At 41.1% G+C, this 17,181-nt stretch overlaps 1 protein-coding gene across 1 annotated transcript in view; it reads left to right on the top strand.

Annotated features, from left to right (window-relative positions):
• Positions 1–17,181, top strand: part of acvr2ab (activin A receptor type 2Ab) — a 79,354-nt gene that overhangs the window by 39,334 nt on the left and 22,839 nt on the right. The window contains exon 4 of the mRNA XM_039606228.1: positions 4,838–4,992. Within this exon, the coding sequence (XP_039462162.1) occupies positions 4,838–4,992 (155 nt within the window). The remainder of the gene's footprint in view (positions 1–4,837; positions 4,993–17,181) is intronic.

Raw genomic sequence — 17,181 nt, 5'->3', positions numbered from 1 at the left:
CTTTCTTTCTTTCTTTCTTCTTCATGTTTTTTTTGGGGGGGGGTTAAACTTCCATTGGGTTTTCCGCCTACTGATACCAGCCTGACCTTCACCTTTAAGGCCAGCAGCCTTGTGAGTAATGAAGCTCGTCCTTTGGGGTCAAGGCCGGGTCACAACTAAGTCCAAATAATCTATTAGTAGAGAGGCTGGCAGACAAAACGGCTACAGATGGAAATCAGAACAGAAATTTGTGTTTTCTTGTTATTCTTGGCCATTTTGTGAACAAACATGTATTTTAACTTGAGTAAATTAAACCCTGCTTCAATAATAAAATGAATGGAAATGATTTCAGACCTCAGACATCTTTTAAACGCAGGAAAAATCTTTAAGACCGCCAGCAAATTAATCAAACTTTATTTGTATAGCGTCTTTTATGCAGGTTAGTAAAGTTCAGTCCTTCACTGATGACTGTAAAGCAGGAAATTAGACAAAACTGGGGGTTATGTGCTATTATGGGTAGTTTAATATAAGTTAAAGAGACAAACGATCAAAGGAATAGATTAATCAATTAGGAGTACATAGTATATTCATATAAATAAAATGAATGAAAAGGATGTACTTATCCCTGAATTTAGTATAACAGGAGCTTAAAGCACATTCAGGTACCGGTGATTAATGCTTCACCAACCAGTGGTGGCTCTAGTGTCCTTGCGCTCATCAGTTTGCAGCTGAAGTGTCTGGCAGGCCCGTCTGTCTCACCCTGTAAATCTGACTTTGTGAAACCTGCAGACTTCCTGTAGAGGCACAACTTTCCACAACCTCCCGACAAACACCCTGAGGGTCCCACAATGCAGCTGGTGCAGTCCTGTCGGCACCTACCCCCTCCCTCACGCCTTTCCTCACTTCCCTGCTCTCAGAGGGCGGCAGCGGCGGGTCGGCGTCTGAGCGTCGGCGTTTTGACAGTGCTGCCGAATCAGACGGCCGCACCTTGTGACGGGAGGACAGGCTGAGCGAGCAGGCGTCACCCTGCGCCTCCTGCAGGGGTCGGGCACAGTTCAGAGCTCTGTTATTTTTGGCAGGCGGATTACGTTATGTCACGAGATGGATTTGCTAATCCTGCTGTGCGTGTGTGTGTTTGTGTGCGCTTACGTGCGCCGATACGATCTCTAAGCACGGTGGCTGTAAGCAGGGTTAGAGCTGCATTTAGAGATGGAGCCCCAGCGTGAGGCCAACCAGGAAGGCTGTGCACTCTTGTCTTTGTTTGGCTGATCCTGGAGCAGTTTCTTCTGAGAGTTTCAGTCACTGTGGGCTCGTTTCTCTCTGCAATATAAAGTCCTGCACTCTTGTGGAAAGATAACAACCAGAGCTTCAAGGGGAAATAAGTCAGAAATCTCTTTTGTGAAGTATAGCACAAATAAAAATACTGAAATATAAAATATATATTTAATGTATGTGTATACAACAGAAACTGATGATACCAGTGTAGCAGAGGAAAAACCTTCACATGTGAAATTATTAAATGTTTAGAACCTCTATAAATCAGGCATTTTTCATGCCGCTCTGCAAGTTGACTTCATGGAGATATTTTCTGTGTATGATCAGGAAGACTGCCCCACACTCCCTTCTGTGGCCGTTTCCACATTTGTAACCAAGAGGATGTTGGCGGTGTTTTTAGGATCCAACAAGCTTGACGTGACTCTGTGCTTTGTGATAGGCGCTTCTATTGAAGGGAGGTCCATCTGAAGTGGAGGGTCTGATATTATCACCAATCAGAATAAACGTAATCTTAGATTAAATAAACCATTATGACAATCTCCTGAAGTTCCTAGAGCAGGGCGATATGACCAAAATATTTACCACGATATACATTTGAAAATCTGCTATAACGATATAACTGACGATATAATTGACACTAGACAAAATACTTTACAACTCCACAACTTTATTAGTGCAAAAAATAAAACCATCAATGTATTTTCACTTAAACAAGCAGCTGTTTTTTATGTGCATTAAAGTTATATAAAAATTTAACAGTGCAAATTCCTTGCTGACAGTTTAACAAATAGGCATTTCCAGTGGAAATTGGCCGACATATCCTCAGCATAACCATGTATAATATCCACAAAACTTAAAAAGAGGTTATACACACACAATACGGTAATATTATGTCGAAGCAGAGTACGTATCACTCTGCGAGGCTCCTGCCTACGATGGCCGTAATGCTCCGACAATCCATCAAGCGGTGCGGCTTCGTAGCTTAGCAAAGTCGCACTAAAACATTTGACAGATTTTCGAGCGCCGTGTACCACATAAAATCGTTTCCAGGTCAGTCAACACAACCAGAATTCATACATAAGGCGTACGGGATTATAAGGGGCACTGTCGATTTTCAGAAAAATCAAAGGATTGATTTTAAGTGTGCCGTATTTTCCAAAAAAACACGGTAAAAAGGACGGCCCGCTAGCATGCTCTACCAAAAATAGTGCTTTGTTGTGTATCTGACGGACGAAAGCCAAACCAGTTCCACACCACTGAAGTTGCAGCATTTTTACAAACCAATTCTGGTTCATCTGTTTCACTCAACGATTCGTTTTCGCCCCCTTCTCATTTTCCGTCGCCACCATGTGCGTATGAAAACAAAGGCACTGCGCATGCGCGTTTTACCCGTATTCTATCGCGATATTTCATTTTATTATCGTTGCCCAACATTATACCGGTATTACTGTGAACGGTATGATATGGCCCAGCCCTAGTGCAAACTAAGCATCAGAATGGGAAAGGATGATTTAAGTGACTTTGAATGTGCTGTAATGCTCTGTGGGATATTTTCATGGCACTCTTTGGACCCCTTAGTACCAACAGAGCATCATTTAAACACCACAACCTAGTTCACCTTGTTCCTGACCATGTCTATCTCTTTATGACTACTGTGTACCATCTTCTGATGGCTAACACACCATGTCACAAAGCTCAGATCATCTCAAACTGGTTTCTTGAACATGACAATGAGTTCACTGTACTCCAGCAGCCTCCACAGTCACCAGATCTCAATCCAGTTAGAGCACATTTAAGATGTGGTGGAACAGCAGATTCTTATCGTCCATGTGCAGTCAACAGATCTGCAGCAACTGTGTCATGCTGTCCCATCAAAATCTCTAAACATGGTTTCCAGCTTCTTGTTAAGTATGTGCCATGAAGAATTAAAACAGCATTGAAGGCAAAATTGGGTCAAGCTGCAATAAAAAGCCTCAGGTGAGAGTATAATTGTCATTTTTTTATTAGGTGGGAGGCAGGCAACATGATGGGGGTCTAATATCTCATATGATACTTTTCAAGCACTGTGAATAGAAGTTAGATGTTATTATCATGAATAAAAAGGATGCAACGCTTTTATTAGGTGTTTTGGGTGCTTAAATGCTAGAAATGGGTCATTTAAACTCCATTGGTAGGTGGTTGCTAAGCAACATGATGATTTTATAATATCTGGTATAGATAAGAACCTTTGGTCGCCTGAGATGTACACGTGTGGCAGATTTGGTTGCTCAATCCCTGATGGTGTATGAGTTGTGAGAGATTCAGTGTTCTTGCATGTCCTCCCTTTGAGGCATATCGAGAACTATCAGTTCCAACAGGTTGCAAATAAGTTGAGCAATTCTGTATTATTTTAACGCTGGGGCACGGTTTATCTTACTGCCAGTCCTCAGGAACCCGATGAAGGCCACAAGTCGAGACACATCAGCCAAGCAGTGAAGTTGTTCTGTACACACAAAGTGCTGCTGGTGTTTTAACATATTCAGATCTGTCGTGCTCTCCCTGCACTTTGAAAGTAGGTGAGGTTGTGCCAGAAAGCACCGCTTTGTCTCTCCTTCAAGTACTCCTGAAATGCAGCTTGTAGACCGAGCCTGTGGTTTACAGCGTTAACAGAAACTCACTGATTTTGAAAAACCGCTCCTTCCCAAGGGCTGTGGAAGCCTGAGTTGTACAGGGCACCATACACTTTAAATTCATCGCACATTCAATTCAACAATGAGTGAACCCTCAGTTTTACACTGTTGTCATTTGTCTGTTATTTATTTTTTATTTATTCACAATTGTACTATCCAATTTAAACAACTTAGCAATAGCCAATTTAGCAACTCCTATATTCTTTCTATTTATTTCATATGCTGCTGTGAGAGTTTGGTTGAACAATCTATTATCATGGCTCCTCACTTCAGCTGAAGTTTGTTTTTTTATTACAGGATCTAGTCGTGCACATTGGTTATTTTTGTAGAACTATTAAATGAGACGTGTTGAGCAATGAAGTCTTTCTAATATTTCTGCCTCTGTTACACACTCAAGCCTAATTTAGTTGGCTTTTCCTTACAGGACCCTTGGGTTACGCGTAGTTTAAATCCCACTGGACATTTTGAACATCTGATGCTTGTTTTTACAGCTTGAAATATTAAAAACAAAACCTAAAAAGGTACTAATCTAGCGAAAGAAAGCATGTCCTTTGCATTCCACCTCGAGATTTGTGCTTCAGAAATTAAGTGTGTCGATATTTCACAGCTTTAGTTACATAGGCAGTATAAAAGGTGGACAATAACCACCATGATTTCAGACACTGGTTAAATCATGAAGCCATAAGGTGAGCGCTTTCATTGTCACCATCTTGGTGTTGAACATACCGGATTATCCTCCTTTCTAATTCTAATTATGACTATGATTTGTAAAAGTTAACTATATCATTTATTTGCTATGACCTGAAAATGGTGATCGAGTCCATGAGCTCATTAACAATGTGGCTACAAAGCGAGGGAGCTCAGGCTGGTTTTTTTCCCGTTGACTTATGTAATTTCTGTTTCTCCCCTCACAGCCACCTCCAACCCATTCTCCCAGAAGCCCCAGCTCTTCAGCACCCTGCTTTACTCCCTGGTTCCCATCATAGGCCTGGCCGCTGTCGTCCTCTTCTCCTTCTGGATGTGGAGGCACCACAAACTGGCGTACCCAGCTGCTCTCGTCCCCACACATGTAAGTCCCACCAGAGTCCAGCCCATCGCTGCTTTAATCTCGGTTTGTCTCTCTGTCTTCACGTTTGCTCGTCGCTGTCGTCTGATTTCAGAGGTCACCTGTCAGTCACACAGTGTGGCGAGGCTGCGGTGTCCTCTTTCTTCAAAGTTGCTTGCTGATGCAGTTAGTTTCTCTTTCTGTCTGTTCAGCCTCAGTGACCATCGGGTCTGACTTCCATCTGTTAATTGCAAACAAAGGGGAAATGTAAAACCAGTCAGTTCCTGCTTGTCAGAGGATTCGTCCTCTGATACCTTTAAAGTTCGGTTAAATTTATTACAAGAGACGTCCGGCTGTGCTCTGATTGAGGTTAATATTTATTTCTGACATGACTTCATCAGTTGCTCGCTTTTAAAAAGGTTGTGCATTATTTGAAGTTTGCAGTCAGCCGCAGTGTGCACACTGCCTTCTTTGTTTAACCAACCTTCAGCTTCACCACTGTTCCGCTTCCATCAGTGGGCTCCAACAGCATTGGCCTCTCCTGCCCCGCGCAGCCGAGGGACGGAGCGATGGTCAGCCAGAGCTGACACGCTGTGCCGAGAGTTTACGTCTGGATAATTGCTTTTACAATTTCTTATTTCAGTCCTGTTTAGAAGGATGAGAGGAGCCCTGGTTCCGTCTTTTTCTTTTTCCTGCGGGTCTCTTTTCAGAGCGAACTCGTCTCAGACTTGCTTTTAATTCACCACATGAGGAGTCAGGAGACGAGCCGAACTGTGTTGTTGAGAGTGTGTCACACAGGCTTTTAATCACACACAAGTGCGATTACTCTGATCTACCTGTGCCCTTTTTGGGGGGGCTATTTACAATTAGCCCAGTTCCATATCAGATTATCCCTAGTGAAACTGTCACACTGCAATGTCATTGCTATAGCAATGGTTTACGTTACTTAGTGGACAAAACAATGAAATAAGCCCGGGCATGTCTGAGAAAGAGACTGTGTCACCTTGCGAAGATGATTTAATACCTGGAAACAGAGATACTTCTACAAACTCCATCAATGCACATTACTGTGCAAAATATGCACAAAAACTGCACAAAAACTAAAACAAAACTATTTTTAATTCATTTCAATTTTATGAATGTAGCGCTAAATCACAACAACAGTCACCTCAGGGTTCCTGTAAGGTAAAGACCTTAAATAATATGTTTCACCACTTGAATCTATAAAAGACATAATCAAGTACACGGTTGGTGTCGTGCGAGCTAAATGTACACAAATGAGTCCACCGAGCATGTGGCAGGAAGCGGAAAATGGGTGGGTGGAAGCTACTGATGCAGTTATCTGGTGGAAAGGCAGAGCTTTAAACAACTCCACTTAGCCAACTGATGTGTCCATATCCACCCCAGCAATAAGTATCAATAGAAGGCGGGGCGTCCTTAAAAGTTAACGGGCTAAAATTTACATTTAAATTCAATTACATTGTCTAATTGTAATTAAACGCTCAGTTTGGCTGATGGTAGCTGTGCTAGCTGCTAGCGTTAGCATTTTCAGTTTCTACATCAAAATAAAACTCAAAACACTGAAATATTTGTTAGCCTGAGAGCTAAAACAGAAGGAAAAAGCTGTTATTGTTGTTGTGGCTTTTAAAGGCACTTGAGCCACTACCTGTTGTTATTTGAAACTTCATTTAAGTCTCTTTTTATAGCACATTTGCTTATATTTTGGAAAATGAAGTTTGCTAAATAAAGTATTCGCATTTTCTTTTGCTATGTTCCGCTAAGTGTACTGACACAATGTCCCTCACAGTGATTACTCTGTTAAGCTATACGTGGCCAAAGGACAAGAGCTGGTGACTCGCAGTAACTTCGAAAGGAGCCCGTGTGCATGGGCGCCCTGGTCATTTTCTTTTGTTACTGTCTCGTTTAGCAATTAATGAACTGCTGAGTGCTGACCCTCAGACACCCTCAGACCATCAGTTATTAATGCGAGCAATTCTGCAGAGTGCGAGGGCGGCGGAGGCACAGTTACCATGGATTACTTTGGTGCTGAAGGAATATGAGCAATTAATAACAATAATAACTAACACAGGGGTGACAAGCTTACAGCCACATAGCGCTCAGCGAGTCTATGATGCTAGCAGATCATACATGTGTGACAGTTTTGGGGACGCTTCCCTTTGGAATTCTTTCCTGAAATGCTTTAAAACCACACACAGGATGAAAGTAAGGGAAATATTTACCACTCTGAGCATGAAATGAAATCCCACCCGACACCATCTCCAGTAAGAGCCACAAAAAGATATTTTTAAACAAGATGTCAAATTTCTCCAACACATTGTCATTCAGAATGTAAACAAATTAGTGGACATGAGAACAAAATTTCGGTGCATTTATTAATCATTCGGACTGTACAATATACATTAATCTAAAGGTATAAATCTAGCAGTGTTAACAGTAAGGAAAACTGCCCAAGATCTTAGGAAATATAATTCACAGCACTAATAGCATTATAAAAACCAGTGTACATTCAGTATTTCAGGCCTGAAACTGCACTGCCCTAAATAAACAGTCATGGTGTTAGTTGTATAGTCACTGATATGAATGATGAGCGGAGATTTCAGAGGGTTGCAGGAAGTATACCAGGAGTTTTTCCTGAGGACACGTCAACTTAGCTGATTATATGTGATCCATGTGTCTTCAGACGTCGTCCCGCTGTTTCCTCCTCCGCTGATATCTGCTTCTGTTTGATGGATGTGTGTTTAATGTTGGCGCCAACCCGGAGCAAGTCGGCGAGTGGTGCGTTGGTGTGCATGTGGCCGTTCTGGGGCGTGTTTGACTGTCACACATGGATCAATGTTGCTGATACAGGTAGTCGCTCCCAGAGGAACAAACAAAGAGACCCAGGTGATTATCTACAAATAAATTCAGAATTTTTTTGGTCTACTGGTTACTCCTGCACGCTTCTAGCTAGCCACAAGCGTCACCATTTACTGTACGCCCTGGTGAAGTACTAAGACGGTAAATGGATACCTTTTCTTAGTCACCACGTTCACCATGTTTCCTGATTTAACGCTGTCATAAACCTTTCAGACAAATCCTCAAATCCTCGCTGTTTTAGGACTGAGAATAAGACCGTTTCACCAAATTCCTGATTAATTTAGTTTCTGTGATTCGGAGGCTGTTTCAACCCTACAGCAGCAGCGATGTTCTCGGCTGCTCGGCAGCAGGGGAAAAAGAAAACCCATGCACAGCTTCCACAGTATGGAAGAGAGGAGTCAGGGGCCTCTGCATTATTGATGAGGCTTTATATAGGCAAACAAAACTAAGCAGAGAGAGACGCTTGCAGCTCTGCCTCCGAGGATGGTGGTGGTGTTGGCGGTGGGTGGGAGAGTGGGGAGTGTGGGGGTGGGAGTGAAGAGAGACATGCAGTTCTCTTAACTTGGCTATTGTATCTGCACGGTGCTAAAGCACGGCAGGAAGAGGATAAAAAAGACAGCAACACAATGCAATCTGGATACAAATGGTGATGGAAAAACAACACCGCTAAGAAGCTTATGAAGCATCTTACCTGGGAGCAGATAAATGAATAAATAAACAACAGAAAACAAAACAAGATCAGCACTGGGGAAAAAAAGAGTGGATCAGATAACAAAAGATGATACAGAGGGGATTAGAAAAATGCAGCACCTATAAGATTTATAAAATCAGAGGGGAGTGAAATGAAATAAAATAGCCAGGGTGGAACAAATGGAGTCATGCTGCATGTGTGTAACCCTGTGTGTGCGTGCAGGAGTGCATTATTGCATGAATGAGTAGGTGTGCAAGGACAGGAGAGGGGAAGTAAAAGGAGGTCACTCCACTCACAAGGAATGTATTTAAAAGTCAGCTAATATGCATTTCTGGAAGAGGGTGATGAGGTAAACTCCACTCGCCCGCTGCGTGAAGGTGGGTAAAACAAACAGGAGGTCCGTTTGCAGTCCCCCTCTGCAGCCGTTTTTGTGTCCGTCGCTTATTTTGCAATTGATTAAACCTGTTTTTTCAATATAGGAGATGGAGAGGAGAGAGGTGGGTGCAGCGGGGAGAGGAGATATGGAGGGATTTATTTCTGCTGCCTTTTTTCTTTTTCGTATGTGTGTGGTGGTGTTGATGTTTTTCAGTCACACCACGGGCGCCGTTTTAAAAAAATAAAAGCAGAGGTGACTCCGACAATCACTCAAACAGCCTGCAAAGTCATCAAGGACGGCTGCTAGCAATTCAGTTGTTGAAGGGGACAAAAAAACACCACAGACACCCTCTGTTACAACAGAGGTTACTCAATTAGGACGTGCAACACCTGCTCGATGAAGTGAGACATTTAAAGGTGTCCTGTCTGCTTGTTAAGTGATGACATATCGACCGTTTCCGGGTCCACCTGTCTCCTGTTTTTGATGATGAGCCTCTCGTCTTTTTAACCTGCTTTCCCTTTTAATTGTAATGAGTCCCACAAAACTGTGGGACTGTGCCGCTACATAGTATCTTTATTTTTCTCAACATATATTTGCGCCTCTCTGAAATTAAGATCATCCCTGCTATACTGCGTTTACACTAGCTAACTATAGCTCTGTAGATAGCCACCAGGTAGTAGCTAGTCATGAGCTAGCCCACTTTCACTAACCCTCCAAACGTTGCTGATATTTAATCTTCTCTTTTATATCCAAAGTTATAGCAGTGCTGTATGTCACACCATGGTATACCTGCTAATTAAGCATTATAAATGCTCTTTTTCATAGATTATTGGACTCCAGAGCAGCTGGCCTGGTTATTTTATTGGAGCTAAAAGAATTTGAATAGTTTCTGCCTCTAAAGGTAGCAAAAATCTGTTGTCTCCTCTGTTTGTAAGCCAGCTGTCTTCTAAGTGGCTGCCCCTCACAAACAGCTGGTGGGTGGAGCCTAATTTCCTATCTCCGAGATGTCCCACAGAGCTAAAAGTTGAAAAACTAAGTTTGCATTTCGAGCAGTCTGAAGCCTGAACTTCATTATTTTAAATTTTGGTCATGCTTAATATAAGAATTTGCCTTTGTAAATGGCAGAGAATATGGAAGGCGGCACCGCTTCATCTAACTCTGGAACACAAACTTATAAAAGTATGCCAGAAAATTTCCAGTGTTGTATTAGCTATGCAAAAGTCGTCCACAGGCGAATGAAAAATTGTCAACATCTTCCTCCAATTCGCAGTTAAAACACTTTGTCAGATTAAATTTGAATAATTTGTTTGGATTTTTTTGAAAGAGACATCCATCAAGTGAAAACTTCTGCCACCTCATTTCATATCAGCTCTCAGCGACTCTGGGAAAATGTCAAAAACAGAAGATTTTTTATTCTTGGTCATGCTCGCATCGACACCCGAGCATAATGCGCTCTTCTTGGTCATTTATTATTAATGTGACAGCAACAAATTGGCCACACCTGTTGCCAGTTGGATTTCAGAGTGTCCTGTGTGTTTGGGAAGTCGTTCTAGTGATTAATCATACCTGTTGGGAGCATTTTCCCCGCTCCCTAACAGCATCCGTGTACCAGCTACACTGCTTCATCTTGTAAAATGTCAGAGCTCTGCATCACACTGCGCACATTTAATCTGAATCTCTAATTAAAACGAGTAGCAATGCGATTATGTCATAAACAGGCAGCTGCAGTCTGAACAGACAGCCAGGGAGACAAAGACGTATATGTCTTATTAATATCCTCTTGAGTGTTGAAAACCCCTGAATCTGGACCTGAAAATGCTAACAGATCATTAGCTGAAGCACTGATTTGTGAAATGAGGACAACAATAAAAAGAATTGCAGAGTCAGGAAGTGTTTTTGGAACAAACGCCCACTCTTGAACTACATATATTTGAGGGCTTTTTTTTCTGTTTGCATTCACACCACCAACAGAGATGCTAACGGCCCATTTGTGCACACTACATCGGTCACTTCGACCACAAGCAGTGATGTCACCACAGCTCCATATCATTAATACCACCGTTGAGGGCATGAGGACTCGCTGCAGTAATCTCCTGATAGGTGTCACCACACAGACAAAAACCTCCAGGTTTCTTCTTGTTCGAAGGGAGTTTCTCCTTTCCACTTGGGGACAGCACCTTGAAGATACTCTCAATTTTTCCCTATATAAATAAAACTGAAATTAATTCCACTTATGATTTGTGCCAGATTTACCAGCATGTATTTGGCTAATATTTTCTCTAGCCTCTGTAAACCCTAGACACATATGTCACCTAACTATTAAATGGGTTCTTTGTCAATAGTGCTGTGGAATTAATAACACTTTGCGTACAATTATGGCTTTATTGAGATGAAATTTTTTTTCTGCATGCTTTTAGTTTTTTGCAGTAGTGCTATCCTTTTGTTTTTTCTCAAAAATCTCAAATTCACATTCCTAAAAGCGGTGGAAGGTTTCAGTCAGCTCGACTCAAGATAACAGGAACTTTTCAGATTTTAACAGTAACGCCACTTCAGCTGGAAATACTTAAAGTTCTTAATCAGACATCTTAAAATCAAAAATGTTATAAAGTTAAGCTGATTGTGTTAATTAAAAACAGTCTCAATATGCTTACATAAGTAAAGGTTCCTTGTTGCTCGGGGTTACCTACCCTATAATAGAAGCTAAAAGCCTGTCCCAAAGGCCCTGTGTTGAACATTGTGTACAAGGCAACACCAGTAATCCAAACACAGAAGGGACCAGTTGGAAGAATAGGTCAGTAAAATCTCTGAGATGGAAGGGATTGTCTCACTATTCAAAGCTTTAAAAGTTCAAATGAAATCCGAAGCTGACAGAAAACCAGTGAAAAGATTTTGGAAATTGGAAAGAGATGATTAGCATTTTGGACTGATTGAAGTTGATTCAAAGACGATTTGTTAAGACTTTTACAGTAACTGATTGAGAAAAGATGAAAAACACGAGCAGTTTTCTCCAGTTCCAGCTTGGAATTCACAAGAATCAACTTAGCAATGGTCCTTCCGTAGATGAAAAAAAATTAGATCCTGACAGGAAACTGTCCAAGATAACCTCAAGGTTACATGAGCTGGATTTAACAGAGGAACTTGGCAGACCCAAGGCATTGTTTGATCTTTGATATGGTGCTATCTGGAGCAGTTGTTATGAGTCTCTGTTTTGCTAAAATTTAACTGTAGAGATTGAGCACTTAACTAAGACCTGATGGCAGTCAGGCAGTTATTTAGATCAGCAAGGTTAGAAAGGCCAGAAAGAAAAGACCAACCGGATGTCATCCGCATACAAATGGTAAATCAAACATCTGTTAAAAAGTCCTCTTCTGAAAAGAAATGATTAATAGAGACTGAGAACATTTTGCCCATGAGATGAGATTTAATCCAGTCTAATGCAGAGTATTGACAGATGATCTCAGATCAAACAAAACAAGGGAAGTATTGTTACTGGCATCTGAAGACATTAAAATGAAAGGAATTGAACGTTTTTAAAGGAAGATAAGACCATCAGCAACCAAAACAACAAACCCATTATTTGATGATACACTGACACCAAGTTGAACCTAACCAGAAACTGAAGGGTCAACGAGAGAGATGTTTTCAGTCAGGATTTGAATAACAGGAGGCTGTTGCGTAGTTACAGAAATCTCTGTCCTGAATATTTCCTTTGTTTTGTGATTTTGTTAAGAATTTTTGCACATTTTTAGCTTTGAACTTGTTCTCTCTCCTCAGCGAAGGAGCCTTCTAGTCATTTAAAGAAAAACACCATTAGTTTTCTCTGCTAGGTAATGAAACATGCAGTCTTCACAATGCAAAAGTAATTGTTCCCACTTAATGATCGTTATTGGATCCATTATCACGGCTGTGCTCCCTAATTTTACAAGACAAGGCACCAGAGATGAAATATACCTAGCAAAACAAAAAGAGCTCCTGCCTTCCTTTCTCATGTAGGCAGCAGATTTGCATCAGTGTGGGTTTAGCATACCAAAAAAATTATGTGTTGGATTTTCTGTTTAATTAGCCATCTTCCCAACCCTTAAAATGACAAAACCCAGTGTGAAATGCAGAAAATTTCATGCGCCAAAGTCCTTCTGTCGCACTCTGTCATTATGTCATGATGGCCGCGGTCCATCATGGTCTGCATACTTGCCACCAAGCCTCCATTATTCACACCACAGTGCGAAGTGGAGGCAAACTGGAATTGATTCTGTCTGAGTACACAGACCCACAGCTTTCACACGAAGAGGCCTGGAGCTGCAGCATTTAAACATAAGTCTAGCCTCTTTTTCTTTTTTTTTTCTTTCTCCTTCAACGTGGGCCCTATTTTCTCATCTCTATCCATCTTAGCAATCGATTCTGACCAAAATCCCATCAATTGCTTTATTATGGAGCTACTTACATCTTGTTTGTCTGGGTGCAGCTTTCCAAAGAAGTCCTAAAGGATCGGTGGACTCCACACCATGTCTTATTAACTCATTTGATGCAAAAATGAAGCTGGCAGGTGCTGTTAGAGAAATTGAAAGCTGATATTGACCTGATTGTTGCTTTACTGCATTTTCTTTTCTGTTTTCGTTGGACAAAGCAGCTGGCCTTTAAAATGTGTCTGAACTCTTACATGATAGAGTTCATGTGTAGTGTTTGGGATCATTTCATATCCAGACATGTGCTTCAGATATGTAGTATAATTCTGGGGCTGCTGTGTGTCATCTTGGACAGAATTTTTACATTTCCAAATGGTTACCATCAGTCCGACATGTTAGGTTGGATGTGCTGATCCAAATCACCTGTTTAGGATCATTTTTGTTTTAAACCAAAAAGATAAAAGCCCGACATTACGCAGCATCTAAATTAGAAGCATCAGGGCGTCAACACCAGCCATCCAGAGGGCTCGACTGCCCCTCTGGATGGCTTTACAAAGAATGAAATTTGTATTTAAATCATTATCAACTCAGATTTCATAATAAAATCTCCCGTTATTTTTACACAGGAGTGAAATAACTAAATGCTAGTATTTCTAGATATCAAGCTGTTTCAACTATAAATAAGTTTAAAAAAAATTTCATATAGTTTAACAATACATGTCATATATTTTATGCTGTAGTATGGCCCGTTTGAGTTCAGATTGGGCCACATGTGGCTCACTGACTTCAGTTAAATAAACAAATGGCTGGGGGCAACATGTGCTATCTTATACTTGGAGAAGAACTATCCACAGGCAGCTAGCTTGCCCATTGTACACTGTTATTTCAAAAGTTTTAAACTTTTAGGTTTTACTCGGCAGTACTTAATATCAGCTACACAATAAAATCGTCTCCACGAGTGCTGCATTTGTCTGTCCTACTATTACTAATGGGACTGTCCATCAGTGACTGTGTTAAACTATCAACCTAACCTCAGCTAAGGGAAAAGAAGAAGGCTTGTTCACCACGTTGATTTACCAAGTTCATCGTCAAGGAGGCAGAGCACTAAATCAGCATAACATAAAAAGCTCCCCCCCCAAAAAAATTAAATGGTAATAGACTTGTAGGGATGTATTAGCATCCGGTTGGAAAGTAGGGGGAGAGACAAGAGAAGTAAAGTTAAAAAAGAGAACCTTATGTAAACTAAGCAGATTTACCAGTTCTCATAGTCCAGTGCATAGAAAAACTTGATCACACTTTGTAAGTCGTATTTATTACTGAAATTTTACCACCTAATTTTAGCGCCTAAAACTAACCGACTAACTTTACGCTTCCAAACTTAACTTAGACCTTGTTGGATATATTGATCCAATCTCCCAGCCCTAGTTCCACTTATATAAGCATCTATTTCAAGATAAAAGCAGCCGTTAGTAGAGAGAGGCATATTTTTCATGTCTGATTTCTCTGTAGCTCCATGTTGATGTCCTCAGCTGAAGGTCTGACTCTCCAAGCTCAACCTTTCTGCCTCTTACATGACTTCTGTCGGGAAAGTTTTGTGTGTCTGACATCAGGGTGCTGTTGCTGTTAACTTGTGTTTGTTTGGCTTCACTGTGATCTTCTGTTCTTTTCACACATCATTCAGTCTCTATTTTCAGCATCATTTTAAGTTCCTAAAAATGTACCATCTTGCCTTCGGAACCATGCTTATTAACCTCTTCATGAACCATGTGGGATAAGAACTAGAAGCCCTGCTCTGGAGCGCAAGAGGGGAACAAAAGGTTATTCAGGGCTGACTTATCATGTCCTGCTTTTTTATCTGCCTCTATTTCATCCACTAACTGAAAGAAGATGGCAATAATTTCTCTGTTTGCTTCTTATGTTCCTTTTCAACAAGCACGCCTTTCACATTATGGTGGAGGTAAGAGCAGTTTAAATGAAAACACTGTTAGTTTTCCCTCCTTTTTGGGTTCAGAGCTTGGTATGAATTATCCACCTCAATCCCAGACCACCATTTTGTGTCTTGTTTAGTTGACTTTTCTTTTTTGTGCCTGGATTAATTGCATGGGTGGATGGTTGGTTTTTGTTTGGTTTTTTTAGTTTTTTTATTGTGTTTCTTGCTGAAGATGCATTGTGCATGGCGGAAAATGGCCAACGCGGCTCTGAATGCAGCCCTCCTTTTATATTTTTCTTTGTATGAATGTCCACCTGTGATGTTTATGTAACACATTGTGTGTGTGATGTGACCCAGTTTCCAGAATGGTATCTGCTTAGACCTATGGCTCACCATTTTTCCATGCAGAGATGGCAGAGGTGTTTGAAACTGAAACTGCGGCTTGCTTTTCCATCTCATATGCAGACTGAGGAGGAGTACAGATACGTTTTTACATAAGTAGGAGCTTTGCCACTTATCTGGAACATTTTTCAAGTCAGAGAGTGTAAATTACTTAAGTAAAAGGGAAGCATAAGCCTCTTGCAAATGTACCTTGGCTCAAAATTCAACAAATTGGAGTCGAAGTATGGCGCCAGACCTTTCTGGAAAAAAAAAAAAAGTAACTCACTAAATAACTCGGGGATTTTAGTCCCTGGCTTTGCTCCTTTAAGGTCATGTCAACAACTTTTTGTTGTTGATATGGTCTCAAGCTTTACGGCCATATCAACAACAGGAAATGACCTTACAACAGTGGAGTTTTAGCCAGAATACCTACTCATTGTCCTAAAACCAAGCTTGGCATTTTAGTTTTGTTAGATCTACTTATCTGCACCTAAACCCAGGACATCCAAACCAGACTGAAAGACCTGTTTTGATGTAGTAGATGAAGGTGTAACCTGATTAGGCCATAGGAGATGGTTGAGGGTTGGGAAGAACGGCGTGAAGCAGCAGATTCTGTTTTCCTGTTTCCTGTGGTCTGCTGACTAAGTGTAATGCGCCCCCATTTGAGGCCACAGCGCCCTGCGATCGGACAAGGGATCCGGTGACTCCCACGGGACGCCCGGCGGGCTGGGCCCCCTCGCCATGCTGAAACGCAGAAGACGAGTTTTCAGAAATGATGAAGAAAAGAAGAGCGTCCTGCAATGACAGGTCGTCTTCAGGATTGTGTCTGATGCTCATCAGGCAAATTCATAGTGGCTTATATCGTTAGGGTTCTAAGATGATGTTCTCATACGTTTTTGTTTTTTTGTTTTTTTTTTGTTTTTTTACCAACATCGGGGTTTTGAGCATGACCACGACCACATCCTTTTGTGATCAGAGTGAGCATCAAATACTTTTCAGTTTCACTGCAACCCAACACAGGCGAGGCTGAGGAAAAGTTAATACCATGCATGTGTTGATTGACGATTTATTGATCACATCAACACCAAATCAGTTTTAATTTTCAGTCAGAACAAAATGTACCAGAGCTTATTGTTCTGAAAAATTACTATGCATGGTAAAATGGTCCTGAGCTGATTTAAATACTGAACAGAATCATAATCAGTTATACTGCCAAGAGCGATAGATGCACTGGAATTCTTCTTGATTGCTTTTTTGCAAGCTTATGTAACACAGCAACTCCTCTAATTATACTTTTATTGTCAAATCATAATCGGAATTTAAAATGTTGGATTACAAAGCCCAGTAAAGACACAGGAATTTGACTTGAGACAAATTAGAAAATTGTTTTGTACCAGTGAACAGAGCTCGTATCCTTGTATTATAGCCTGATTTTATTACCAAAACCATGATCAGAATAACAATCACATCAGAAAGTGAGCTTAAAGTGGACATGTTTTTTTCGTTTACAGCTCCTCATTTATATTTTCGGACTCAAGTACAGTAGCTTTGTGTG

This window comes from Oreochromis aureus, linkage group 23 (assembly GCF_013358895.1).
Source record: "Oreochromis aureus strain Israel breed Guangdong linkage group 23, ZZ_aureus, whole genome shotgun sequence".
NCBI lineage: Eukaryota > Metazoa > Chordata > Actinopteri > Cichliformes > Cichlidae > Oreochromis > Oreochromis aureus.
The sequence above is the reverse complement of the archived record's forward strand: the minus strand, read 5'-3'. Positions and strand labels throughout refer to the sequence as shown.